General features: G+C 40.6%; 2 protein-coding genes across 4 annotated transcripts in view; both read right to left on the bottom strand.

Moving 5' to 3' along the window:
- Nucleotides 1–890: 890 nt before the first annotated feature.
- On the bottom strand, nucleotides 891–16,473 carry FXN (frataxin). 2 transcript variants are annotated; one of them, XM_057432928.1, is made up of 5 exons: nucleotides 16,267–16,473; nucleotides 13,554–13,639; nucleotides 12,065–12,185; nucleotides 6,834–6,931; nucleotides 891–2,865 (listed from the first exon to the last, which is right to left on the bottom strand). In XM_057432928.1, the coding sequence occupies exons 1-5, from the start codon at nucleotides 16,396–16,398 to the stop codon at nucleotides 2,712–2,714; spliced, it is 591 nt and encodes a 196-aa protein (XP_057288911.1). In that variant the 5' UTR covers nucleotides 16,399–16,473; the 3' UTR covers nucleotides 891–2,711. The 2 variants fall into 2 exon arrangements, with proteins under 2 accessions (XP_057288911.1, XP_057288912.1); XM_057432929.1 differs by having other exon boundaries at nucleotides 13,554–13,636.
- Nucleotides 16,474–22,451: 5,978 nt separating this feature from the next.
- Nucleotides 22,452–27,216, bottom strand: part of PIP5K1B (phosphatidylinositol-4-phosphate 5-kinase type 1 beta) — a 62,025-nt gene continuing 57,260 nt past the window's right edge. For both annotated transcript variants that reach the window (XM_057432921.1, XM_057432922.1), the window contains one exon: nucleotides 22,452–23,167. In XM_057432921.1, the coding sequence (XP_057288904.1) occupies nucleotides 23,165–23,167 (3 nt within the window). In that variant the 3' untranslated portion in view covers nucleotides 22,452–23,164. The remainder of the gene's footprint in view (nucleotides 23,168–27,216) is intronic.

The following is a 27,216-nucleotide window of genomic DNA, read 5'->3' as shown; positions in this document are numbered from 1 at the left end:
GCACTTTGTATGTTTTCCTTCACCAAAAATGGAGTAACTGTCTTGTGGGAAAAATGGTGCCAGCCCTAATACGAACTGGTTGGTTCCTACCAATACTGACCATAGTGTGTATCAAATTATTTTAATCCAGTTATTTCTTCTAGGAGAGGCAAAGCAAGAAACTATTGATGAGATGTCAAGTCTGTAACCATAAAACAATCTGAGTATTCAAGTAAATGATGTTAGTAGAACATAATTTGATGTTAGGATCAGAGCTCATCCTGAGCCTCTCTGCAGAAGCATGAAGACTGACAGTGTCCTTGCCCTTAACTTACAGTTTGATGTAAGCATTAGAGCAAAGAATGAGTCATGTCCTATGATTCATCATGTACACCGAGATAAAACTCATTTGAACTCACTGACACTATTTATCTTTACTAGTTAGATTAAATCCATTTCTTACTCAGATATCTAAAAGCAGGAAATTGCACAAATAGCAGCAGCATTATGGATGAAGTGCAGGGCACATCAAATATGAAAGCTGAAGCGCTCTTATAAAATCCACCCTAACTGGCCAAATTTTTAACAGAATCTTTCCAGTACATGTTTCAAGAAGCACAAAGAATTCAAAACAGTACACAATGCTGCAGTCTTCAGCATTATCATCATGGCATGAAATCGCAGCTTTGCATAATGAATTAAGAATTCTACATGCAACTTTATCCTGAAATAAACATTTGCACAAGGTAAAGGAATGTAGATAAAGTCCAAATATGACTCTCATGAGTGTTAGTATGCTGCATGCAAATTACCTAAGAAAATGATTTTTTGAAAAGTCGACCAGAAAAATAATTACACAAGCTGTACGTGATGAAGCAAAGGAAGAACCAGGAGAAAGTATTCTTGAGTAAAAGTATCAAGTCATTAACATCTATGCAAATATATTTAAATAGCTATTTGAACTATTAGAAGATTGAGCTAAATACTATTGTTTTCCATATACTGAAAATTATTTTCAGTGTTCTAAGTTCAAAGCAGTAAAAAGATGTTCTGTTTTTAGGTTTCCTTTGTTAAAAAACCAAACCAAACCAAACCAAACCAAACCAAACCAAACCAAACCCCCTTTTATTCTTATACCCACATGAGTGGGGAATCATTGTATTTACCTCATCCAGTAAAGCTGAAATTTCAGGTAATTGCCGTATTTTTTTATTCTGATTGAAAAACAGGTGAGCGGCATGCACAGTTAACCAAGAGCTGCTTCCAGTGAAATGTTATTCTATTTTAATGGTGGGAAATAGCGGGTAACAATGCTTATATTTTAAATGCAAATACTGGGCAACAATAGCTATATAGGTATTGGTTTTCAATGACAAAACTAAACACATCTGTAATAATTCTAGCTAGACAGAGAATCATGTAAAACTAATAATCACAAGTGTCAGAGGACCCAAGAAGAAAAATACTTTGCACTGAGTATCTTTTCATACAGATAAACAATTTATAAGAGTATGGTATAACTGTTTCCTCAAGAATTGGTCAACAACTCTTGAATGTTCATTTCACAGGCAATTAAAACCTACAAGTGCTAATGAGCCACCAGTGCAAGTGTTGAAGTGTTCTTTTTGCAGTTCGCAATTTCTTGTAAAGCTTTTTAGTTTAAGATTTTAAGTACATAATCTATTTCATCCTTATTTTTTTTCCCAGCTTGAAAAACACATCATCAGTCCAAACACCATGTTTGATTCTAAGAAGCAAAAAGGCAAAAGTTTCTGAATCAGCACGGTACTGAGGGGAGCCTGGTTGTATAAAGGTGAAAAAGTATAATCTCAGCTTAAATTTAAGAAATGCAGAATAAACGTAGTGCAAATTTTTGCTACTGTGAATCTTAATTTTGCCCAACTAAAAAGTATGTATTTTTACTATCTGAAAAACAAAAGGGAACAAAAAGCGAAATCCACAGCTTGCATATTCACACAACAAATTTGCAGAGATACCTCTGCACAGCTTAAACTTGACATACCAGCTTTTACAGTTCAATATGATGCTTACAACCATACAGACCTCTAAGTAATTTAAAGTTTAGTTTAAAAAATAGAAACTCCAAAACCCCATCAAAAACCAAAACATGATGTGAAAGAAACTGGAATTTGGAAAACAGAGAAAATTCAGCAGTACCAAGAGAAAAGCTCCTCTTTTACATGCATTGCACAAAATGAAAAATTTTTACTGCAACAGCCATTTTCTTTACGACATGCTTAATCTGACTGTGATGTGTTATTTACTAGCAGTAGCCACAAATTTTTAATGCGATGTGTTCACACTACCACAACTTACATCAATGTAATTCAAAGGTATTTCTTTTGGGTGTATGTCTCACCAAAAGAAGTTTAGCATTTGTGTGCCGCTCAGAAGTCATCAGGTGGCTCAGTCCTTACATTGAACAAGACTACAGACAGTAAGAATTCAAGTCTTACTTCTGCAGTAAGAAAGTAAGGAATGCAGTGACAGGAAGGATGACCTCCTCCACTTGTACTACATGGACAGAGAATGAAGCAGTGACACAGAAGCCCGAAGACTTAGAACTAGAGAAATATGTATTATTTTCATTTTTGTTGTGCAACATAGCGATGTCAAGAAAAAACCAACAGAATTAAGCTCAGGTACCTCAGAAAACAAGGAAGGGGTTGGCTTGTGGTTAAAGTTTTTAAATTCCATGAGGTAAAATATCATCAAGTATCTTCTTTCCCAGAATATATTAAGCAGGACAAATCCAACTTAGTTTTTAACGCTGTTGAAAGTTCTTTTGATAGCAGCTCATGAAGGGATACTCTGTCATGTGAATACACCCAATTTCGTCCAGTCCAGTCATAGCGCTTGGGCCCACTAGAAAACAAAGCACATGCTGCGTAAGTACAGATTATTCATGGAGAGCTGCTGGAAGCCTGCATTTATAGTGTACCCTGGGAAAAAGAACAGACAGCAAAGAGAAGGGCTGGTGGGCAGTCTGGGGCAGTGGAGCAGAAGACAGATACTGCTGAGCCATGCAACAGATATCCATCCCTGAATGGAGAAAAGATGTATCAGTCACTGACATAAGCTCCTTCCCTTCTTGGTTTTGGCACAGATTTCCCCACTTTCTTCCCTCACCCCCTTATTCCCTCACCTGTATAATCTTCTTGCACACAAATATTACAAGGGATATTTGTGTAACACTGAATGAATGGTATCAATTAGTTCTTGCAGCAGGTAATACCACATGCAGGTATTCTAAACACAGCAGAACACAAATCACCACTCTCTCTTCTTAGCTGAAACGAAAGAATTTACCAGCTGAAAGCAAATATATTGGCATGTAGGAGGTTTGTACTTAAAATGCCGTTTTCCTCTGTGTTATCATGCAGTGTTGGCTTGACTTTTCAGGCCTATATTAAGTATCAACACAGAAACTTGAACACCTGGGTTCTATTCCAGACCTATCTATCTACTCAATTCTCCACACTGGAAACAAGAGAATGACTGAAAGGCTCTCATTACTGTTAATATTAACTAAGAAACTAAGAAAAAAAAAAAATCTTGTCTATGATCAGCCTTATCCTTGAACTCACAGGACAAAATGCCTTGGAATGGAGACAATCCATGCACAAGAAGATCTGCTGGAAAGGAGAGTATCTTATATACACACAAGAACAAACTGCAGGTTTTCAACAAACATAAACACTAATCTGAAACTTGGATATCCTGCATTACTCACAATATTCAAATGAAGAAATTTCCAACTACTAAACAAACTATGAGGAGTCAAAAATGCAAGCACAAATGAAAGTCACTTCCAGGGAAATCTTACTTCCTGTATGTTAAGTGGTAACTACTTGGAATCAGGATTATGTGCTCCAATTACTTTACATTTTTCACTTCTTTGTCTGTGCAGCACCATGACAGGGTCCTGTACCTAGGGAATGAATGATACAATGGGATGCAGCCATTCATGAAAAGTGGGCTAAGACAGGCTATTTAATTAATGACAAAGAAAAGCGTAAGTTATTTGAACTGTTTTAAATGTTACGTAATAAGGATCAGTGATATGGCTAGCATATGAAATGTCTCCATTGTCCTCTGAAACTTCAAAATGCTGTATAAATGTGATTTTTAATTTAAATTAATAATTTAAGCAAGGATCTTGTGACTTCTATAAAATGCCTACAAAGATAAATATAGACTAAATATATTTCTCATTGAAACTCTGCATACATTTTTAAACAGTAAGAGAGAAGAATTAAAATATCACATTACGGTATTATTAAGAGATAACTGTGTAAGGTTTAGAAGTCTTTTCAGTCAAAGGAGCTACATGAAGTCACTGCAGTCACACTGCTGGCAGGTTACACCCACCCCTGAAATCCCCTTTTAAAATTGTTGACTAAGCAAAACTTTGCAAACGCAAGCTTAAGTGCACTTCAGTGTATAGACATAGGATAGCAAACTGAAGGTCAAAAAAATACAAGAAAATGTCTCTCTCTCAAATCTTAAGAATTTGTCTTTCTCAGAATATGTTCTTAAAGACCCAAGATTCTATATTTACTGTACAAATAACATTCAATACAAGTGACCACCAGCAGACGTATTTGCTTCTTTTAGTTCCTAGTATATTGCACTAAGGAGGTATGTCACTCCAAATCATACATTGTCTGCTGGAGTAGCTTTTTAGAAGTGAGGAAGTAAATGAACATGCAGCATCATATTTCAGGAAATACCACTGTTTACCATGATACCAGCTGAGGAAGCACAAAACATTTGTAGGTGAATCATTTTTCTTTGCAAATGATTGAAAATACCATCATGAGAATTTTTGAGTTCATCTCTTTCCTTGTGTATTTTTATTCACAATTAAAAAAAAAAGTTTAATGTTTATCAACAAATTCCATATTCTGGAGCATTAATGTCTTAGCTCAACTAGTGTTGGCTCTAAACTGATAAGAACTCTCTGAATTTTGGTTTTCAGAAATACATGAAATCTTTGTGTCAATGACACAAATATCTTACAGTCATCTTAAACAGAATCAAGGTTCAGAAATCATGCTGTTTCAAAATATGCTGAATGAATAAATTCTGACACTCAGCCTGCATCTGTCTAAACAAAACGGTTTGTTCAGGTTGCTAGACCTGTGCTTTAGCAAGTCACACACCTGCTAAGTAAATTATTTAATAAAAGGATTCTGGGATAGGAGTTAGTACAAAAATTATTAGCCTGGTGTGCTGTGTAGCAAGCAGTACATAAGTACACTAAAGCAAATTCATGCTTGGAAATATCAGATCCCAGCCAGACCCAAGGGCATTTCCTACTTTCCAGTGGAAGACAGTCAAAGTTAGTAAGTACCCAGGGTTTGAGAAACGCCATCAGGATATTGCTAACATTTATTTATATAAGCTGTTCAAAGCAGGAATCCTTTATAGATGAGAAATAAAACACAGCCCTGGGAACAGCAGTACCTTGTTTCTGAACATCATCATGGGAAAAGGACAACACCACTCTTATTCAGAGACCAGGGCAGAGGGACCAGAATTGCTGATGTCAAAAATGGGAAACATAGGAATGGGAGTTCAGTTTCCTTCCAGTGAAGGAAAACTGTTTGTTTACAAAATATGTTTGTTTACAAAGCTTAAACAGTAAAACTTTGTATTCTTGAGTGAAACAAAAATTTTGTTTTGCAGCAACAGCCATATACATAGGTTTTAACACATCAATTGTAGATTTAACAAAAGGCGACAAGAAGTTTAAATGTCCCACAAGTCTCTGAATTATTTTAAAATCATATTCAGTTCCTAACTGGATCTTCTTGATTACTTGATGAGTCTTCATCCATTAATCTTCAGGTATTTCTACAGTTCTGTTTTTATTAAGTATCCCAAGACTTTTCTTTAGGCAAACTTTATGAAGTATCCCAGACTTTTCTTTAGGTAAATTTCATGTCTATTAAAATTGTTTCTCTTAAAAGCTTGAATTCCATTGTGGGTTTTTTTTCCCAAGACATAAACCCTGCTACAGAATTCTACTACTGCAAAATTATTCCCAGTTTTGCAATCAATAAATTCTTTCTGAACAACATTAAAGAGGTATGCCTGCACAGTTACTGGGAGTGCTCATACTTTCCAGCTAACTGGTTCCTTCACCAGCAACACTGACCAACTCCCTCAGTCCAGACAGTGGCAGAGAACACAAATTTTTGGGGGAGACAGCTACAACATTTTCCCACTTAGCTGCCTGTCCTTCCTGCTGAAACCAACCAGAAAGCCTGGAATGGACCAAAACACAGCATTAGAGAAGGCAGAGGGAACAGCTAGCCAAGGCTTGGTAAAGGGCAGATGCCTGACAAAAACAATTAGTGGGAGAGCACATAAACATATAAAGCAGGAAATCCCACAAGCTTAAAGAGGAAGGAGCCACCCTGTTTAAATACAGAAGAGAAGTTTAGATCATATCATCATCATCACTCTTTCCAACAGAAGCTTTGGGTGGTTTTGTTTGTGTTTTTTTTTAATCATGCTGTTTATTTTATTTCTGTGAGCAGACTGTCTTCCTGCAGACAGTGGTTTTGGACCAGAGCAGCATATGAAAATTCTGTATTACACATTTCCTGGATTAATTGGATGTGTCAGTATACTGCACTGTGCCTCAAACCTCTGTAACAAATTACTACTGAACGGTTAGATTATATCATGTTTTGAGAGTATACTGAGCAAAAAGGTTACTTATGGAAAGGATATTACATAGTCCATACTGTGCTATAAAAGAAGGGGCGTTACATTTCAACCTAGTCTGCAGACATTACATAGCTAACTTACACGTAACTTACCTAGTGGGTGAGGACAGCCAAATCTGACGGTTTGGTGTTTGCTTATTGATTACGTATGTTCCCATGTCTCCACCTAATTTAACTGTTAGAACTCCACTCTCAAAACACAAAATAAGAGAGAAGTTAAAAATTTGTCTCCTGTTCCTTGACAAGAATGACAGTATCTGATGTAGCTAAAACAGAAACTTACATTTCTGTATCACTTTCCCAAATATTTTCCTAACAATAATAGTTTGGAAGAATGATCATTAGGTATCAAAAACTTGTATTACCTAGGACAACCTGCATATCTTTGAGTCTGGTCTACACTTTAGACCTTCTTGTCAGAGTTTGATATACTGCGTTTGCACCATTCACAATGGCGCTGCTTAAATAATATTCTTGAGCTTTTGATCTGTCACCTTGGAAGGAATGCTAGTTCATTCTGCAAAGATTAAAACATCATCCAATAACAACTTTTTCTATTCCTGAACCATCGAGAAGTGGAGTGGTTCAAGATCAAGAAGCTTTATGTGTCATTGCTAGATTCCCGAGCCATGCAATTTTACCTAACTTTTCCTAAGTAACTGTAACAGTTTCCCAGTGAATAAACACAATTCTTTCTCCAATAATTCTGATGAAGTGCCTTTATCCTGAATCATACCTCAAAAATGTTCCACTTCTGAAGTCCATGAGGTCTAGTTTGTTTTAGTTATGCCAGCTTTAGACCATTATACTAGCAAGCATTTGTTTTCTTTGTTTTTACTTGCATTTCTTACTGACATGATTCATGTTTCTCTGACATTTTCATAAGTGCATTTGAATGGCATACATTAACTCTGACAAAAGTATTTATATCCTAACTTTAAAAGAACAACCCCACTTAGACGAAAGGTAACCTACAGATGATCCAAATAATGCTGATTAAAAATTACAGCTTGATGATTCAGGTAACAGGTTAGTCATATTTTATCTACTGTTTCTCAAATACTTCATACCCTATAGCATTCCATTTAAGGGAATCATACTTTTCATTCTTTAGTCAGGACAGCCAATATCATTGCTAGGGCTATTTGCTATGTATAAACACTTACTATGGGGAAAAAAAAATTCCATTTATGAATACCTACTGCCTGCAAACTTAACCTGTAGCACAGGCAGCAGCTTTTAAGACCTTAAACTGCAAGTTACTGTATTTTGTAGTATGTGTTTCATACTACTGGATGTATGTCTGTTAGCTCCTGGTAGCAAGAATATTCGAAGAAACGTATTTTTTCTCCTGGACATGACAACCTTTAAAGGTTCATTCCAACCCAAGCCATGCCCTATGATCCTACATAACTGTATAAAGAAATCAAGTTCATAACATGTCATAGGCAGAACAGAACTTTATCACGTTCGCCACCTGGTGGCCGGCTACAGCATTAGCCTTTGATTGGAATTGAAACCTCGGACTCTTAAAACGTTTAACCCTTTTCTTTCCTCTTTCAGAAAGAACAACATGTTATTATGTCATCATACAGTTTATGCAACAAAAGAGTACTGGTAGAAATTAAGACGGATGTAAAAAGAATTCCTTTTGAGCCTCACAGAGTCAATGTCAAACACAATCCACTCTGCAGCAGCTAGAGGTAAAATTCTGACATCTCACCTTCACACAATGAAGTGTCTAAGAACATTAAAGAGGTAAATCATAATCTTTTTTGCTAATTTTTGTCCTAAGCTCTTTAAATCAGGCTAACAGGTGCTAATGTGCTAAAACACACCAAATAGTAATGGTTAAACAATGTTTTGCTCTTCACCTGAAAAGCAATTAGCTGTAACAGTAACTCCTTAATTAAAGCAACAAATAGTATTTACTAAGGGCAACAACAGAATCCTACTAACAGTGTTATTCTGTTATTTTCTATCCTAGCTATAAGAAATAAAGAATGAATATTTTGATGGCAAAGTTAAGCAGGAACTAGTCTGAAAACTACAGGGGTGTGTCTGTGGGGTGTTTCTGTGGTTTTGTTTCAGTGGTGTTTTGTTGTTTGGGGTTTGTGTTTGTTTGTGTGGGTTTTGGGTTTTTTTTCACAGTGCAACCCAGACCATCTCTTCAAGGTCCCTCAGCATAAAACCTTAAATGACAAGGCTCTTAGAAAGCAACCTCCTAGTGATAAGACATGAACAGAGAGCAGAAGTTCTGTGACCTCAAAAAAATGCAGCAGCGAAAGACCTGTGTTGCAGATGGCAGCGTAGGGAGAAACTGCACTCTCCTACAAGTCATGTAGAGGGCTGTAACATACAAACCACTTCAGGGCTTGTATATAAAGCTAATAAATTCCTATATACAAATCAACAGCGGATTTTTAATCTATCACTCCTCTAAAAGAATTTGACTGGCCAACCTATTAAAGACTCCAGTTACCAGGCTAGCACCTGCCCAGTGTCTCCTGTGACAGTAGCTTTCTCTGGTCTCACTTCTGCAACTATCCAAACATTGCATCCTCTTGTTGCTTCTCTCCACCACAGGCTGACGTGTGTAAAGCCAGGATAAATGTACTCTGCCTGGCCAAAATAAATGTAGCTCTTGGTATTCAGAGCAACCAAAGAAACTGCTGTATCAGCTACATGTCATGTACCTGTACTATGCCACACAGGGCTGTCCTATGGGAGTATTTCATTGGAAATGTGACTCTCCAGGGCAGCGTTGGATGCAGCGACCATGAGATGCTCAAATTTGAGATCCTCAGGACAGTGAGAAGAGCGTGCAGCAAGCTCACTGCCCTGGACTTCACAAGAGCAGACTTTGGCCTCTTCAGGAACCTGCTTCGGAAGGTTCCATGGGATACAGCCCTAGAGGCCGACTGTTGGTTGATATTCAAGGATCACCTGCTACAAGCTCAGGAGTGTTGCATCCCAACCACAAGGAGGTGCAGCAGGAGGGCCAGGAGACCTCCTTGGATGGATAAGGAACTCCTGAGGAAAATTCAAATGAAAAAAGAGGCTTTATAAGTGGAAGCAAGAACAGGTGGCATGGGAAGAGTACAGGGATGTTGTCTGGGAAGCTAGGGACCAGGTTAGGAAAGCAAAGGCCCAGTTAGAATTAAACTTGGCTAGAGGTATTAAAGATAACAGGAAGGGATTCTACAGGTATGTAGCAAATAAAAAACAGACAAGGGAGAATGTAGGCCCCCTCAGGAAGCTCTCAGGAGAACCGGCTACACAGGATTTGGAGAAGGCTGAGGTTCTGAATGACTTCTTTGCCTCAGTCTTCACTGGCAAAGGCTCTGACAAAACCACCCAAGTCTTGGAAGACAGACGCAGGGACTGTGAGAATGAAGACCTTGGGCCCACTGTAGGAGAGGATCTGGTTCGAGACCATCTTAAAAACCTGAACGTGCACAAGTCTGCGGGTCCTGAAGGAGCTGGCAAATGAAGTTGCGAAGCTGCTGGCCATCATATTTGAGAAATCATGGCAGTCAGGTGAAGCTCCCGACGACTGGAAAAAGGGAAATATAACCCCCATTTTCAAGAAGGGGAAAATGGATGACCCAGAGAATTACAGACCAGTCAGTCTCACCTCTGTGCCTGGCAAAATCTTGGAGCAGATTCTCCTGGAAGGCACGCTAAGGCACATGAAAATCAACAAGGTGCTTGGTGACAGCCAGCATGGCGTCACTAAGGGGAAATCCTGCCTGACCAATGTGGTGGCCTTGTATGATGGGGCTACAGAACTGATGGACAGGGGTAGAGCAGTTGATGTCATCTACCTGGACTTGTGTAAAGCGTTTGACACTGTCCCACACGACATCCTTGTCTCTAAATTGGAGAGACATCAATTTGATGGATGGACCACTCGGTGGATAAAGAACTGGCTGGATGGGTGCACACAAAGAGTTGTGGTCAATGGCTCAATGTCCGTCTGGAGACCAGTAACAAGTGGTGTCCCTCAGGGATCGGTGTTGGGACCGGTCTTGTTCAACATCTTTGTTGCTGACATGGACAGTGGGATTGAGTGTGCCCTCACCAGGTTTGCCGATGACACCAAGCTGTGTGGTTCGGTTGATACGCTGGAGGGAAGGAATGCCATTCAGAGGGACCTTGACACGCTTGTCAGGTGGGCTGATGCCAACCTCATGAGGTTTAACCATGCCAAGTGCAAGGTCCTACACCTGGGTCGGAGCAATCCCAGGCACAGCTACAGGTTGGGCAGAGGAGAGATTCAGAGCAGCCCTGCGGAGAAGGACTTGGGGTTGTTGGTTGATGAGAAAATGAACATGAGCCAGCTTCAGTGTGCGCTTGCAGCCCAGAAAGCCAACCGTATCCTGGGCTGCATCAAAAGGAGGGTGACCAGCAGGTCAAAGGAGGTGATTCTGCCCCTCTACTCTGCTCTCGTGAGATCTCACCTGGAGTACTGTGTGCAGTTCTGGTGTCCTCAACATAAAAAGGACATGGAACTGTTGGAACAAGTCCAGAGAAGGGCCACAAGGATGATCAGGGGACTGGAGCACCTCCCGTATGAAGACAGGTTGAGAAAGTTGGGGCTGTTCAGCCTGGAGAAGAGAAGCCTGCCTGGAGACCTCATAGCAGCCTTCCAGCATCTGAAGGGGGCCTATAGGGATGCTGGAGAGGGACTCTTCATTAGAGACTGTAGTGATAGGACAAGGGGTAACGGGTTAAAACTTAAACAGGAGAAGTTTAGATTAGATATAAGAAGGAAATTCTTTCCTGTTAGGGTGGTGAGGCACTTGGAAGGTTGCCCAGGGAGGTTGTGAATGCTCCACCCCTGGCAGTGTTCAAGACCAGGTTGGACGAGGCCTTGGGTGATATGATTTAGCGTAAGGTGTCCCTGCCCACGACAGGGGGGTTGCAACTAGATGATCTTAAGGTCCTTTCCAACCCTAATTATTCTATGATTCTATGATTCTGTGATTTAGCAGGGAGAAGTGACTGCTGATGTCAGGTGCCTATGCTTGCTTAGAAAAATTTTATAGACCAGTTGCTGTTTCCTCTTGGACTCATTTGTTATTTTACATTATCTGTTTCTCTACACACTAAACATTTTAAATCCTCGAATCATACAGCACCATGTGTTACTTTTCACCAGAACAGTTGCTCCAGTCAGTATAAACAGGCATATTTTTACAATAAAGCTGTAAAATCTGACAGCATTCTAAGTGTTGGCACTAAGGTGACCAATTTAAAATTCTTCCTCAAAGAAAAAAAAATACAGTAATTGCATTGGTAATAAAATGCTTAAAACATACCCCTAAAGAGACATCATAGTCTTCTGGGGTAAAAGGCTTATCTGTCAGGTCCTCAAAGAAATCTGCTAAGGAGTCCAGTGTCTCTTCAGCCAGTTTTTCGTAAGTGGTCTCATCTAAAGACCTACAAATAACATACAAGTCCATAATTAGGAGAAATCTGTAGAACACACTATTTTCCCTATAATAAAAACATACCATGACCTTGGAGGAAACAGTAACCATGAAATGAGCATATAAAACAAGCAGTAAGTTGGGTTGTTTTTTTTTTTTTATGTAATGTAGGTTACTATCCACCTTATAAATGGAAGTGGAATTTTGAAATTTTGGTAGTAGAGCTCTCTCAATTGAGGAGTATGCATTTTTTTCCTCAGATATACTGACTTCTGTTTACCAAGAGGAGAGAGATAGGAGAAGGTTAGATTTCAAGACCAGGCATTTTCATAAAGGGACTTCGTGCAAGAATTACTTAGTTTTGAACTTTATGAAGAGACAAGCACCTCCAGAAGCGAATGTCACTTTGACTGTAAGAAACTTGCCACATCTACAAGCAGGTTAGAAACATCATTATCACATGCCATGTCCACATACGGCATTTGACTTCTCAAATTACCAACACAGACTGGTAATTAGACGTTATTCTTATGAACTAATACATACAATTACCTTCTTCTTCAGAGAGTCTTAAAGCACCTTTGTAGCCATTACGTAAGGCTTACAGCACTTGTGAGACTGCTTCTGTTATCCTCTTTAAATAAGTATAAAAAGTTAGTGGGAACAAAGTCTAGGTTAGTTTAATTAGCCAAACGTAATTAAATCACTTAAGTTTTTCCACCTGTATCAGTGTTAACTTTTAACAGAGTGTGTAGGTGGATATCTCTAGCAGCAGACAATTCAATGAAATCATTTCAGTTTTTTGCTAATGGGTACAGCAATACAACAGTTCCTATGGACTATGGTGATTCAGTATCTTTCAGTTAATACAGATATTTTATTTTTAAGTTTCTTGCTAGTCAGTTACTGAAATGTACTCTATGCCACTTATGTGAGGAACACCGCAGAAAAACCTAGGGGCAAGGAGAATGGAAAGCCTCAGAATTAGGCAGGATTCACATAGTGGTTCAAGGTGCCATTAAGGTACTTAAGAACTACCTTAGATACCTGCAGAATCCTTCGTTGGGCCTCCAACAGCTACATCAGATGGGGAGAAATCTCCGACAGATACTGTGTAGCATTCTCACAGCACAAGTAGAAATTTCACATATTCTGACATAGGTAAAATGGTGCTAGACCTATGTTTAGGTACCTTAATTATCTCTTAAGTGACTTCCCACATTCACCTCCCAAATTCACCCAAAATGCTTTCTGTTAAAACTGTTCTTTTCCATCATCACATCAACATTACATTAGGTGATACCCTTACCATACCTACGGATTATTAAAAACATGCAGAGACAGCACTGTCATATGAATGTTTCAAAATACCATTTACCCTGTGTCATTCAGAGTTCCCGCACATCTTAAATTCATGAACTGAACAGTCTTGCTCTTCACCTCTGAAGCATATTGTAATTGCTGTTGAAAGTAAGGGTAAGTAAAATGGAATTAAAAGTTAAACCACAAAGATTTATAAATTACGTATTTGTCACATAAATTAAGTAAATCCTTGAACACTTTTCCATCCTCCCCAAGTAAAATACTCACACTCTGTGTCACAGAGCTAATAAGGAAAGAATTATGTAGCTTTAGTCTTTGTATGATTGAGACAATCTAGAATATCCTTGTTTTCTGACACAAACTAATGAAAAGAAAGAAGAAAAAAAAAAGGATCTTATTCATAGAATAGTGAATTAGGAAAGAAAAGAACTGTTTTCTTTCCTATTGCTCTCCTACAGAATTACTGAGCAACTTCAGGCAACTAGCTTAGGCCAAGATTTTCACAAATATCCACTACTGAGATGATTCATTATCAACAACTTGTGTACCTCTGTTAGAAGCCATTAACGTTTTCAACTGAAGGAAACAGAAGCCCTGAATCCTCCTAATTTACAAAAGAGATAATATCATAATTCACATTCCAAATCTCTTCTGAAAAAAAACCACCAAAAAAAACCCAGCTGTTTCATTCCTGATTTATTTTCTTTTTAAGAAAAAAACAACAAAGGTACAAAAAAGCTTTATCAACTTACTGGCAATGAAAGACAAGGGAGCAAAATGGACAACTCCTTTTAGGGAAAGCAATACATGAATATCGATAAAAATACAGCTGGTCTAACACACTAGCAGAAGCACTTATGCTATCCACCAAGACAGACAGATAGCATGTTTGCCACTTTCCTCTTTGCCTGGGCTAAAAAGGCATATATTTTTAGATGAACAGGAAGATAACATTCTTGATTGCTTTTTGTGTACTTGCACAAGGTTTTCAAAACTAGCAGAGTGAGCTGAAAAGAAAGTGACATTTAAAAAGGAACTACAACTGACCCTCTTCAAGTACACCTGTGAGCCAAACACAAAACCAGCTCTCTCCGTATGGTCTGATGTCTACCCTCAGGCTTTACAGATGAACTATCTGGTAGTCCAAAGCCATGACATGGTCATAAAGGACACCAAACTCCTACCATCACAATGATATATACTGACAAAATACACACTGATGTATGTGTATTTTTTACTGTACCCTTTATCATTTCCTTAATACACACTTAGGATCAAAAGCTAAGCAACCATAAATATGTCCAGGTTCTGGTCAGACTGAGAGGCTGTAAATCCCTTAGTTTGCTCATGCTCAGTTTATGACCTGAGATGGCCAACACAGTGGTAGCATACACTTGGTATCACCCCTTCATATACCAGACCCAGTGCTAAGGGTGGCCAGCACGCATTCTCTGCAATGGGAAAAGAGTAGCAAACAAGTAAATAGCTCTGGAGCACAGCAAACACTGGATTCTCTTTGTCAGCAATATGGACTGTGGGACTGAGTGCAACCTCAGCAGGTTTGTTGATGACACCAAGCTGCGTGGTGCAGTCAACACACTGGAGGGAAGGAATGCCATCCAGAGGGACCTGGGCCAATGCCAGTCTCATTAAGTTCAACAAGACCAAGTGCAAGGTCTTATGCCTGGGTCGGGGCAATCCCAAGCACAGCTACAGGGTGGGCAGAAGCTGGACTGAAAGTAGCCCTGAGAAGGACTTGGGGGTATTGACTGATGAGAAGGTCAACATGAGCTGGCTTCAGTGTGCACTCACAGCACTCAAAGCCAGCTGTATCCTGGGCTGCATCAAAAGGAGCAGCAGGTTGAAGGAAGTGATCCTTCCCCTCTCCTCTGCTCTCGTGAGACTTGGGAGTACCGCATCCAGCTCTCTGTCCCCAACACAAAAGGGATGTGGACCTGCTCGAGCGAGTCCAGAGAAGAGCCAGGAAGGGGCTGGAGCACCTCTCCTATGAAGACAGGCCGAGAGCGGGATTTGTTCAGCCTGGAGAAAGCTCCAGGGACACCTTGTAACGGCCTTCAAGTGCCTGCAGGGGGCCTACAAGAAACCTGAACAGGAACTTTTTACAAGGGCACGTAGTTATAAGACAAGGGGGCATGGCTTTAAACTGCAAGAGAGTAGATTTAAATTAGGTATTATGAGGAAATTCTTTAACGTAAGGGTGACGAGGCACTGGCACAGGTTGACCAGGGAAGCTCTCTGATTCCCTCTGACAGCTCTCGCTGTTCCCGTTCCCACAGCGCAGAACTGGTGTATTTGCGTATTTTCGGAACGGCCGAGACCGCCGGCCCCACACTTCTGCGCCCCGGCGCTCCCGCGGGCGGGGGGGAGGGGGGGCGAGGCGCGCTCCAGCTGGGCCAGCAGCTACCGCAGCCCGCCTCGGCGCCGCTTCACGGAAGCGGGGCCGCCTTCTCCCGGCCAGAGAGGAATTACGGTCGCCGCTGCCGCCCGGCCCGCAGGGAGCACCGAGCGGGGGGGGGGAGGGGGATCCTGACTAGCTCCACAGGCCTGCAGCACCGGCTAGGGACCAGCGGCAGAAACTCCGCGGCCACCCTTCCCTCCCCGCCCCCGAGGCCCGCTCGCAACTGCAGCCTGGGCTGACGCTGCCGAGGCTGCCCCGGCCTCCCCAGGGCAGCGGCAGCGCTGCCATCTCGCCTCCTCCCTCCCGGCGTCGGAGGCCGCACCTCGCTACCCTGCCGCCTCAAGCTCACCGTCCGCCCGCGGCCGGAAGTGGCTGTCCCCGCCAGCAGGACGCACCCAAGGACTCCGCACCGCGGCCGCGGCGCCACCGCCGCCACCCGCTGCGCGGCATTAACCGCGCCGGCCGCCCCCAGCCTCCACATGTCGCCGCTGCCCGCCGCGGAACAGGCCGGGGAGGAGCCAACGAGCAGTGCCGACGGCGAACAGGAGGCGGCGCGGGTCTGGGCTGAGGTGGGGGCGCGTGGCGGCCGCCGGCGAGGCCAGCGGTGGGCAGATCTCTTCGTCCTTCCCGGCCAGAGGCGGGACGGGTCTTCCCCAGGTGTTGTGGGTCAGCGGATTGGTGGGTGTTTCTGAGGGGCAACCGCCGCCGGACGGACCCTTCGCCGGTAACGCGTCTTGACCGCAGGCATGCGTATCGGCAGGGTGCTGCGGCCGAGGAACGGCGGTGGTGCCGCCCTCTGCGTGCCCGCGGCTGGGGAAGACGAGCAGCATGTGTGACCCCGCAGCCCCCGCTGACTGCGGCACAGCCACCGGACACTTCAGCGGAGTGCTGTGTTGCCGGGACAAAAAAGCTGCGTTGGGGTCGTGTACGGTCTTTCCCTGCCGCGTGCCTTTTCCGGCCATGGCAGTTTCCCCATCAGTCCATCCAGTGGAGAGGTAGGGTGTCCTACCCTCGGCGTTCAGCACAGGCATTGTGCAGCGAGGCTGTGCCTAGGAAAGAGAGGTGCTGGGCCCTGCTGTACTGCTCGGGCTTTTTCATGTGAGCTTGGGGACTTCGGATCTCACCGGTATCATAACGGCAAGTAGCTGTGATGGTCACTCGGTAACGTGACTGCAACCTCTGCGCACCTTCAGGTCAGCTACTGTTCTTGGGTCAGGGAGTCATTGCTCCTGGGTGAAGCTCTGCAGGGACCTGCCCAAGCACAGTGCTCTTGCCCGGTAGGTGTACAAGAGGCTGGAGCCTGGAAAGGACAAAAATTACAAGCAAAGGTACCACACACACACCCATCCGATCACCACGAAGATGTAAAAAGTCCAATCTCAACATCTTTTATTGTTACTTAAACTGAAAAAAAATAGGCTTACAAGGGAGATGAGAGATAAGAAATAATTCTGATGAAAAATTTTCTTAAATAAAAGCATGTTCAGTGGGAGCACAGACAAATTTAATTTCAGATCCTTCCACAGGACAGGACTGAAAGATAACACAGTTGCAAATAAAACTGTAAATGTGTAAAACATACAAGTATTTAAGAAACCACTGTTTACTGTGATACATACTTTTTACATTTCTAACTCTCAGAGAAGCAAATGGCATCTTTCAATGCTTTAGGGAGTGAATTGTCAAGTTTCTCACCAAGATTTGTATTATTTCTTTAAAGTGAAATTACTTTGTGCTACACAAGGGCAGAAGCCCAGACAATTCAAGCTGGTTGTGTGAATTTCAACTGAGAGTTTGAGGTCTGTTGTAGTTAAGAGTTTTCTGTACCAAACCGTATTATTTAGCTTAGTCACTGTCTTGCCTTTTTCCAGCAGAGCCCTCTGTATTTCTTTGTCACCAGTATCTTCTCTCAGACCTTGTTAGGAGTCTGTGTTCTTGCTGATTTTGCAAGGAAAATTTTTATACATTGAGCAGATAAAAGACACTTTTAATTCATTGATGAGCAGTGCACACTATCACTTCTGGAAGGAACTAGTTATGTGTGTGCAACTATAATGGCCTACATATTGAGGTAAGGCCTATAGGGAGAAATAACTTATCAGATGGCAGAATACATTAGTAAAGGAAACAGTTCCCTTTTCATATCTGGGAGAGGGGAAAGCAGCAGGCAGAATGGTGGAATGCCTGGTATTTTATGTAGCATTTGATCTCGTAAAAGCTGGTGCTTTTTTACATCTCTTGCCATTCCTATAAAAAGAGTGTCAGAAGATATTTTCAGGTATTATCCAGGTAGTTCCTGGAAAAACAGTAATTTTCTCTAATCATCCAAAGTTGTATGAAGCTCTAAACAGGAAATGCGCATCTCTTGTTTTTAAGTTTACAACAGATCAACGAATTGTTATAGATAAGGTATTTTCTCTGATACTACCAGTCTCACTTACAAAATCATTTAAAAACTTGTTAACATTGTTCAAGTTCATGAACTTTTCAGGGTGTTACTACCAGTGAGGATCATTCACACAACTTCAAATGGGTTTGGGTTTGGGGATTAGCAATTTTAATGTATTAATAGATGTTATAATTAAATATGTTAAATTAATATTTTAACTTTATTTTGATCCTTGTCCCTGAGGTTAAAGTTGTTCATATCACAACACTTCAGTATCAGTATCTTTTAGTCTGGTGTAAAGTAACTGCAAAGCAGTTCCAGATGCGAAATTACTGCAGGGTCAGGCCCCGCACCTGTGAGAGACCGTATCTTAAGGTGACTGTCTCAAAGCCTGCTTGCAGTCCTGGTGAGCTTGTTGCAAGACTTGCTGATGGTTTAACTGAGCTCAGCTGCTATGAACAGATAAGGGACAGCCACCTGAAACCAGTTTCCACTGAGGTCAAGAACGGTCATGTCGCTTTGTGGGATGTGCCTGAGCGTGGGTGACCACCTCAACCTGCCAAGACATGTACAGTCCACGGTACATGATCACACAGTAATTGCATGAGCTCCACGGCAGGGCTGGGTGTGCACAGGAATGCAGTAATACTGTAGAAAGGACTGTGCTATCAAACAGCTGGTGGGACCCTCGTCACTGAAGTATACGGAGGCTGCAGACCAGTGGGACATTGCTGGACCAGTGGTGGTGACTGTCTGGTGCAACTTTATCCCAACTGTTTGCTAGATTTCCTTCTTTTCTATTTCTCTGCCTTTCCTATTGCTGTTTTCTTACCACAGTAAATAAATACTTGGTTTAGACAAGTAATCAATAAATTTCTTTGATTAGCAGCATTTGGCCTCTTGTGTCTTAAGCTCACTCTGGTTATAACAGCTAATCTCCCCGACTCAGGTCCTCCTGGACCAGGACATCACCTTCTGTCTGGAAAGAGCTGGTAACTTTGTTGTTGCATGCAGATGCATGCACCACTGCAAATGGGTCAGCAAATAGCTTCTACGAAGAACAGGTGGAATGCACTACTGATTACTTTTTTATCACTCTCTAGTGTTAACAGTTTGGGAAAACAGCATTGAGCTATATGAAATTAAATTGTCTGAAATATAAGCACAGTCAGCAAGAAAACAGATCTTGGGGTAGGTGTTAGTATTTTCAAACCATTAAACTCTAGTACAAGGACTTGAAATTGTTTTTTTGGGTTTTTTGTTTTTTTTTTTGTTTCATGTTTTAGAACTGAGGACAACTGTTACATGCTACCATGAAAGGCAAAACCTTCCCTCTGAATGCCATATAATTAATTCATAAGGTCAGATTTACAAATTTGGAGTTATTCTCTACCTTTCTGTAAGCAGACAGCAACCTGTGCTTTATGAGCAGCTTGCAGGGCCAGAGTATTCAGGTACCACTGCACACAGAATGCCCATGTCTGTGACCTAATTCTTTAAAGTTTGCTGCCTGTGGTAAGTTCCATCTGTTTAGACCTGGAGAAATAGACCAATACATTACTTCAGTACCACAGGGATTTGGTTATATCTTCTGTATGTATTTTATTTTTATTTGACATGCACTGCCTCCTTAGCTATATAGGAATGTTTAGAAGTCTTTAAATTTTGCTGCCAATGCAGAATATCAATGCAAGATGAAGAGAAACAGAATACTTAAGCATGAAATATAAGCATCTTTATGAGCTCCTGTACTCCTTGATGTTTGAAGCTTTACACTGTTTTGTGCATTAGAGAAAGAAATGTGTTCCCAGTTACTGATCATTAACATTGCTTAGCTGTAATCCCTCTTTCATCACAGTTGAACCATTTGGTCACACACATACACACACAAAAACAACCAACCACCCACCCATCCTAAATAACGAAAACAGCAAACAAAAAAACCCTTGTAAGTGCACATGCTTTGGAGAAGGTTTTCCCAGGAGGCTCCATAGCCTATACAGGATTTCCTTTTTCAAGTGTTAAATGGCTGTTTTAATTTATAAATGGATGTGTTAAAGGGATTGTATACAAAGGATGGCTCGGAATCTGGCAGAATAGTTGCAGTGAAATTGTGTGTTCTGGGGACTGCCTAAGGTCAGATGATTCAAACACTACAGTCACTAGGTAATTGGCAAAAGTGACACATATGTGTTTAATATTTAATCTGGTGTTTAAGAATTTTCATGGTTTTCCCCAAATAAGACTAATCAGAAATATCTACCTTGTATAGAGACACATTCTACATATACTATGATCTGTTCGTGTGAAGTATCTGGTCCTTCCATGCATGTACAGAATGTTTGCTTACAGCGCATGCAGACTGGTCTGTTGAATTTCTAAGAGGAATGCTGCAGAACAATTATCTTTTTAGATTAAGCGATCTTACATTCAAGTCTGGAAAGGAGGTAACCACAAGACACAAGCACTTGTGTAAAGTGTTTGACACTGTCCCACACAACATCCTTGTCTCTAAATTGGAGAGACATCAATTTGATGGATGGACCCCTCAGCGGATAAAGAACTGGCTGGATGGCCGCACACAAAGAGTTGTGGTCAATGGCTCAATGTTCAGATGGAGACCAGTAACGAGTGGTGTCCCTCAGGGATCGGTGTTGGGACCGGTCTTGTTCAACATCTTTGTTGCTGACATGGACAGTGGGATTGAGTGTGCCCTCACCAGGTTTGCCGATGACATCAAGCTGCGTGGTTCGATTGATACCCTGGAGGGAAGGAATGCCATCCAGAGGGACCTTGACATGCTTGTGAGGTGGGCTGATGCCAACTCATGAAGTTTAACCATGCCAAGTGCAAGGTCTTACACCTGGGTCAGAGCAATCCCAGGCACAGCTACAGGTTGGGCAGAGGACAGATTCAGAGCAGCCCTGCGGAGAAGGACTTGGGGGTGTTGGTTGATGAGAAAATGAACATGAGCCAGCTTCAGTGTGCGCTTGCAGCCCAGAAATCCAACTGTATCCTGGCTGCATCAAGAGGAGCGTGACCAGCAGGTCAAAGGAGGTGATTCTGCCCCTCTACTCTGCTCTTGTGAGACCTCACCTGGAGTATTGCGTGCAGTTCTGGTGTCCTCAACATAAAAAGGACATGAAACTGTTGGAACAAGTCCAGAGAAGGGCCACGAGGATGATCAGGGGACTGGAGCACCTCCCGTATGAAGACAGGCTGAGAAGGTTGGGGCTGTTCAGCCTGGAGAAGAGAAGCCTGCCTGGAGACCTCATAGCAGCCTTCCAGTATCTGAAGGGGGCCTATAGGGATGCTGGAGAGGGACTCTTCATTAGAGACTGTAGTGACAGGACAAGGGGTAACGGGTTAAAACTTAAACAGGGGAAGTTTAGATTGGATATAAGGAGGAAGTTCTTTCCCTTGAGGGTGGTGAGGCACTGGAATGGGTTGCCCAGGGAGGTTGTGAATGCTCCATCCCTGGCAGTGTTCAAGACCAGGGTGGACGAGGCCTTGGGTGATATGATTTAGCGTAAGGTGTCCCTGCCCACGACAGGGGGGTTGGAACTAGATGATCTTAAGGTCCTTTCCAACCCTAATTATTCTATGATTCTATGATTCTAAGTTAAGACAGAAACTCAACATACTTGAGAAAAGACTCAACACTCTCTGTTTCTCTGTTCTGTACCTAACTGAGGAATTAATATCCTCCTCTTGTCAGGGTTATAGGATTACATCAAAGAAACACCCCAAACCACACCAAAATGTTAAATGAAAAATTCTGCAGAGGTACAAAGCATAATTATAGGAATTGAAGTGCCAAATTCTGGTTTTGCCAATTCAGAAGGTTTGCTACCCTAAATCCTGGAAGAAATATTATTACCAATAGCTTTCATTAACTTTCAAAGTGACACCCACGTAGTTTTTAAATATATCACTACATCACAGCATGAAACCTTTGATTGATGGTCACTGGTGTGTGGGGTCATACCTCTGCTGCTAGGGAAATAAAGGAACCAGAACAGTTTCTCAAGTTACCTTAAAATGACTGCCCATACTGAAAAGACATGAGACAGACTCAAGACTGTCTCATAAAGTTAGAGAAATACCAAGTCCTGTACGGATCAAGAACAGGTTGACAACTGTGATAGTTTTGGGAACAAAATATTTTATTCATCAGTAAAACTATAGTTTACAGTAGTATTTGCTAAATAAATTATATAATTTCTCTTTTACAAGAAATAAACTAAAATCAAAAATACTTCAAAGACAATATATACACAACATAAGGCCTTTTTATAAATAACTTTTTTTTTCCTCCTTTTCACCAGGAGTGAAAGTATCTTTAGAGACTCATTTTCATATAGTATGTGTGGAGATTTACCCTAACCCTTGTATGACATCAATTCCAATTTCCATTATTGTGGACCTAGGTTATTAGAACTGAAGGATCAAAACTAATTAAATTAATTTTATTAATCACTGTGCTTATTCTTAAATAGGTAAAGCAGACAATAGATTTTGCTTGTGCATAGTTACAGAATGTATGCAAATAAAACCACTAGAGAGCTGATAAGAAAAATATCACTTCCAAGTCCACAAAAGGTGATTGGCAATATAGTAGAAAGCAGCCTGAATACAGAGTTCTTCACAGTTCAGCAAGCAACAGCAGATGATAGCAGAGTGGAATGTTTCAAGTCATTTTTGCCAAGTCTATCAATCCTTTCAGAGATCCTGACACTTAGAATAAATCCAGTTGACTATTACTCTTCATCTGTTAGGCTCAGAAAATTCCTCCTTCTTAAATTAGGAGTGCAGAAAGTGCTCTTCATTAACCTTGGTACTCTCTGTGTATTCTTTGTTACTGGAAATATAGAAATTACAAGCAAAGTCAAGAGTTGTGTTTGTTTTCTTACAGAATTATGAACAGATAACGTGATTCTTCCCCTGATCAGACTGCAGCCCAGTTTGGCCGTGATTCTTTTCTTACCTTGCCCTCTAATCAAAGGTGTTGGGTGTCTGTTCTTGTACAACAGGTTACTCCCATGGCTTTACAGACATTGCAGTACACTTACATTACATGAAATTGAACTAACTACTTGCTGCTGCAAAGTGCTGAACACACTGGACATCAGAGAAGACAGTCCAAACTGAGAGCACCCAGCAGTTCACAACCGCTTTTATTACCTTGTAGAATTGACTGGGGCCTTTGTAACTTCAAAGCATTAGGGGAAAACAGCAGTCTTTCTAGATCATGTATGGAAGTCCTGTTAGCTTCCGCATGATGCCCTTCCCTAATTGAATATCATACCTATCCAAAACCTTTCAGGAACAACCAATGTTCTAGTCAAGGTCATTCTATTTCACAAAGAAATCACATAATAATGTTAATGAATCAGAGTTTTCTACACTATCTCCTACAGAGGCAGTTGTTATGCAGTACAAACAGTTGATCACTTCTTGGCACATAGTGATAGGATGAGGGGGAATGGCTTTAAACTGAAAGAGGGTAGATTTAAATTAGATACTAGGAGAAAATTCTTCACTGTGAGGGTGGTGAGGCACTGGCACAGGCTGCCCAGAGAAGCTGTGGCTGCCCCATCCCTGGCAGTGTTCAAGCCCAGGTTGGACAGGGCTTGGAGCAACCCGGTCTGGTGGAAGGTGTCTCTGCCCGTGGCAGGGGTTTTGGGACAAGATGAGCTTTAAGGTCCCTTCCAACCCAAATTATTCCAAGATGCTATGATTCTTAGCATCTCTATGGAGTCAGAGATGAAATAAAGAGAAACTGTTCTTCGCTGAACACCTTATTACTACAACTCAAATTAAGGGTAAACTGACAGCTGAACAAAATACTGCAGTAAACTGAATGCATCTCGGCTAATATATCCAACATGGAGCATCAAATCAAAGACATCTGTAATGAACTTTTTTACTACAAAACCTTATGAAAAATACAATGAAGATGTAAGTTCCCATTTATTAAACAGACTTTTAAGGTCACCTTTAAATTGTGCTTTTTGATACAAGCATTTAACTAACCTTTAAATAGTTCAACAGCAATCTAATCTTGACTATGAACAGCAAAAGAATCTGCAAAGGCATTTTTAAAACTTATCTCAGAGAAAGGTTACTAGTAGATATAAATCAATATTTTAGTTAACGACTTCTAGCAGTAGACCTTCAACCTTGAAGAATGATATTTCAGTATCATTCTGTGGCAACCTTTAAACCTATTACTGTATCGTGCACCAGTGTTAGGGTGTTCATAATCACTGATGGTAGTGAGCACAGTGCTGATTTCTTAAAGGACGTTCTCTCTCTAGGTAGCTGTGGTCTGGCAGTGAAAGTCTATCTACTACTATGTTAGCACCTGAACATGCTAACAGAGTAAATTAGTATATACTTGCAGGATAGAGAACAATTTAATATGCAAAGTGAAACTGATGAATGAGTAAAATTGAAGTAATATTTTAGAAAGAATATGACATAAGGCTAAGAAAGATTAAAAAAATTAGTCAGTTTGCCAAAAAAAAAAAAAAGGAAAAAAGAAAAATGCTAGTACCAATAAACAAAATAATGTTTTATGAAGTCAAGATAAATGAGTCAAAATTTACACTAGCACCATCTAGTTTCTGGCTGAAAGCTCAGATCAGAATGGCTGCAGTTCAGTTTTTCACAGACTTAATGGTCATTCAGCGCAACTTCAGATCCTCTGCCTTCATTACTACTTTTTACTCTCAAAGGAGACCAGCAGTATTGCTGATGCTAGCTTTGTACTATTCCACAAATTACATAATGCAATTATGAGCAGTTTATTCTTGATGTCTTTCCTCTGATCCTTCCAGAGCATTTCAGAGGGATCAGTGATGGAAAAAGTATCAGCAAAATTTGCTGATGTTAGAGAAAACAGACCTGACAGAAACTTGTAGCAGCTGCTGTGTGTCACAGAAACATAGTTCATGGTACTGATGCCATTTTAAGGAGGTTGGATTTTCAGATGTTCAACTTTGAGTCAGGTACGGTCCAGTTCTGTGCATATGATTCTGGAAAAAGCCCACCTACTTCAAGGTGCAGGACATGGTCCTCTAAGCAACTCTGTAACTACTGCACATCTTTGGGATTATCTTCGTTGCAGATATAAGAAACATTATTTTGTGCTAAAGACTGAGTTTGGCTGTATAATTTGGTCCAAAATGATAAATAATGGACAAACGACACTACAGGATGCATTCCTGTAATCACTGTCTGTCTCACACTGGGTACGTAACACATTTACAGTGTTTAAGCCTACTGGAGGCTTGTTGTATCAGAGCATTTTTGTGCTCCATTTCTCTTTTCATGGGTATATTTTTGATGTGATCGATTTCCTCATATGCTACATTAAAAACCTTGGGCATTAGAACATGTAGTTATGGTGGAAGTGCAATCCGCTAGCCAAAGTTATATCTGATGTTGAATATGAACTAGGAAATGCTCAAAGAGACAGGCTTTAATAAAAAACTACAGGAGTGAGAACAGAAGAAAAGATGAAGAGCACTGAAAAATAAGTTTTTTTCAGATAGTTCGACAGTTTCTAAACAGTATTTTATAGACCAGTATTTGTAAATCTGCTTATCTGTTTTAGGACTTCAGAATCCATAATAAAATTTGTATTTGGACATAAACCACAACACTAAGTAATTTTAAATGTAATAATATCATCTATGCAATTCATATGACACAAATCATAGCTACACTAACCAGACTCCAAATATGCTGGGCTTGCACATCGCTATGGTTATTCGATTCTTTTATTTCACTGAAGTCCTTATCTATCATTTGCAGCCATATTTTCAGTAGTATTGACTTCTGAATTATATACAAATTTTGTGAGCCCTTTGTTCAGTAACAGGAGGCAATGCTGTACTTCTATATAACAATTTCTGTATGAAATCAGAATCTTCCATTACAGTTAAATATACAGAAGTATTCTTCAAGCAAAATAGTAGTTTTTTAAAGAAATCCTACAGGCAAGGCATATATTTATTTTTTTTAATCCTATGTTTATCACCAGATGACTTGAGGTGTGCAGCATCACAATGCAGCAAACTTTGGAGTTTATCACTATGCCATTTATATGCATATTCTTGTTCCACTGTAATTGTAAAGGAAATTAAGCCTATTTGCAGTGAAACAAAGTAATTCTTAAGCCTTACTACACTGATTTTACTGGTATTGTAATTTGCCAGAATAATATGTCATTTACCTTTCTAAGTAATTTGATGGACACGCTAAGCAAACACAGTGGAGTAGTTCATAATTGCATATGTTGCTCTTTCAGGGACAGAAAGCTCAGTAAAAGAATTTGGGGCTTCACTGCAGAACAGAAGGAACAAGGTGACTTTAAGTTATTCCTTACTTCCCAAGTGAAATTACCACTTCTAAGTTCTTCCATTTTGGGTATCAGTCCTTAATAACAGTGGACTTAGGTCTTCAGGATCAGCTGCACTTGCTGATGTCTGTTAAAAAACTTTTGCAGGACTGGATTTATATTGCTTATTAATCAAGTTCCATAGAACACAGGAGACTTTTGTGTTCAACAGTGGTTGCTGATATTTCATGCTTTTCTGCTTATATATCAGCCGATGATGCTAATAAACTTTGTTTCCAGAGGAAGAAGGAAATTTTAGTTTACTCTGTTTTTTTTTGTGATGTTTTGGTTTTCAGGGTTTTGGGTTGGTTTTTCTTTTTGTTTTTTTTTGTTTTTTTTTTTTGGGGGGGGGGGTGGCTTTTTGTTTTTTTTTTGTCTGTTTGTTTTTTTGTATGTGTTTGTTGCAGGGGATTGTATGTTTGGTTTTTTTTGTGTGGATTTCTACATGAAAGTGCTAAATACTAATCAGAAGAACGTTACCTTCTCTATTGCTAGCTTACATA

This window comes from Pezoporus wallicus, unplaced genomic scaffold (assembly GCF_028554395.1).
Source record: "Pezoporus wallicus isolate ANWC-B61680 ecotype Strahan unplaced genomic scaffold, APGP_CSIRO_Pwel_v1 contig_2910, whole genome shotgun sequence".
Lineage (NCBI taxonomy): Eukaryota > Metazoa > Chordata > Aves > Psittaciformes > Psittacidae > Pezoporus > Pezoporus wallicus.
Note: the sequence above shows the minus strand (reverse complement) of the source record. Positions and strands in the feature narration are given on the sequence as shown.

Excerpts from the sequence above, each read along its gene's own strand:
- FXN (XM_057432928.1), bottom strand. The coding sequence starts at position 16,398 with ATGTGGAGGCTGGGGGCGGCCGGCGCGGTTAATGCCGCGCAGCGGGTG. Across the intron at positions 12,186-13,553 it reads GGAACTCTGAATGACACAGG|GTCTTTAGATGAGACCACTT; the intron begins GTAAATGGTATT and ends TGTTATTTGTAG. Across the intron at positions 6,932-12,064 it reads ACTATGATGTCTCTTTAGGG|AGTGGAGTTCTAACAGTTAA; the intron begins GTATGTTTTAAG and ends TTGTGTTTTGAG.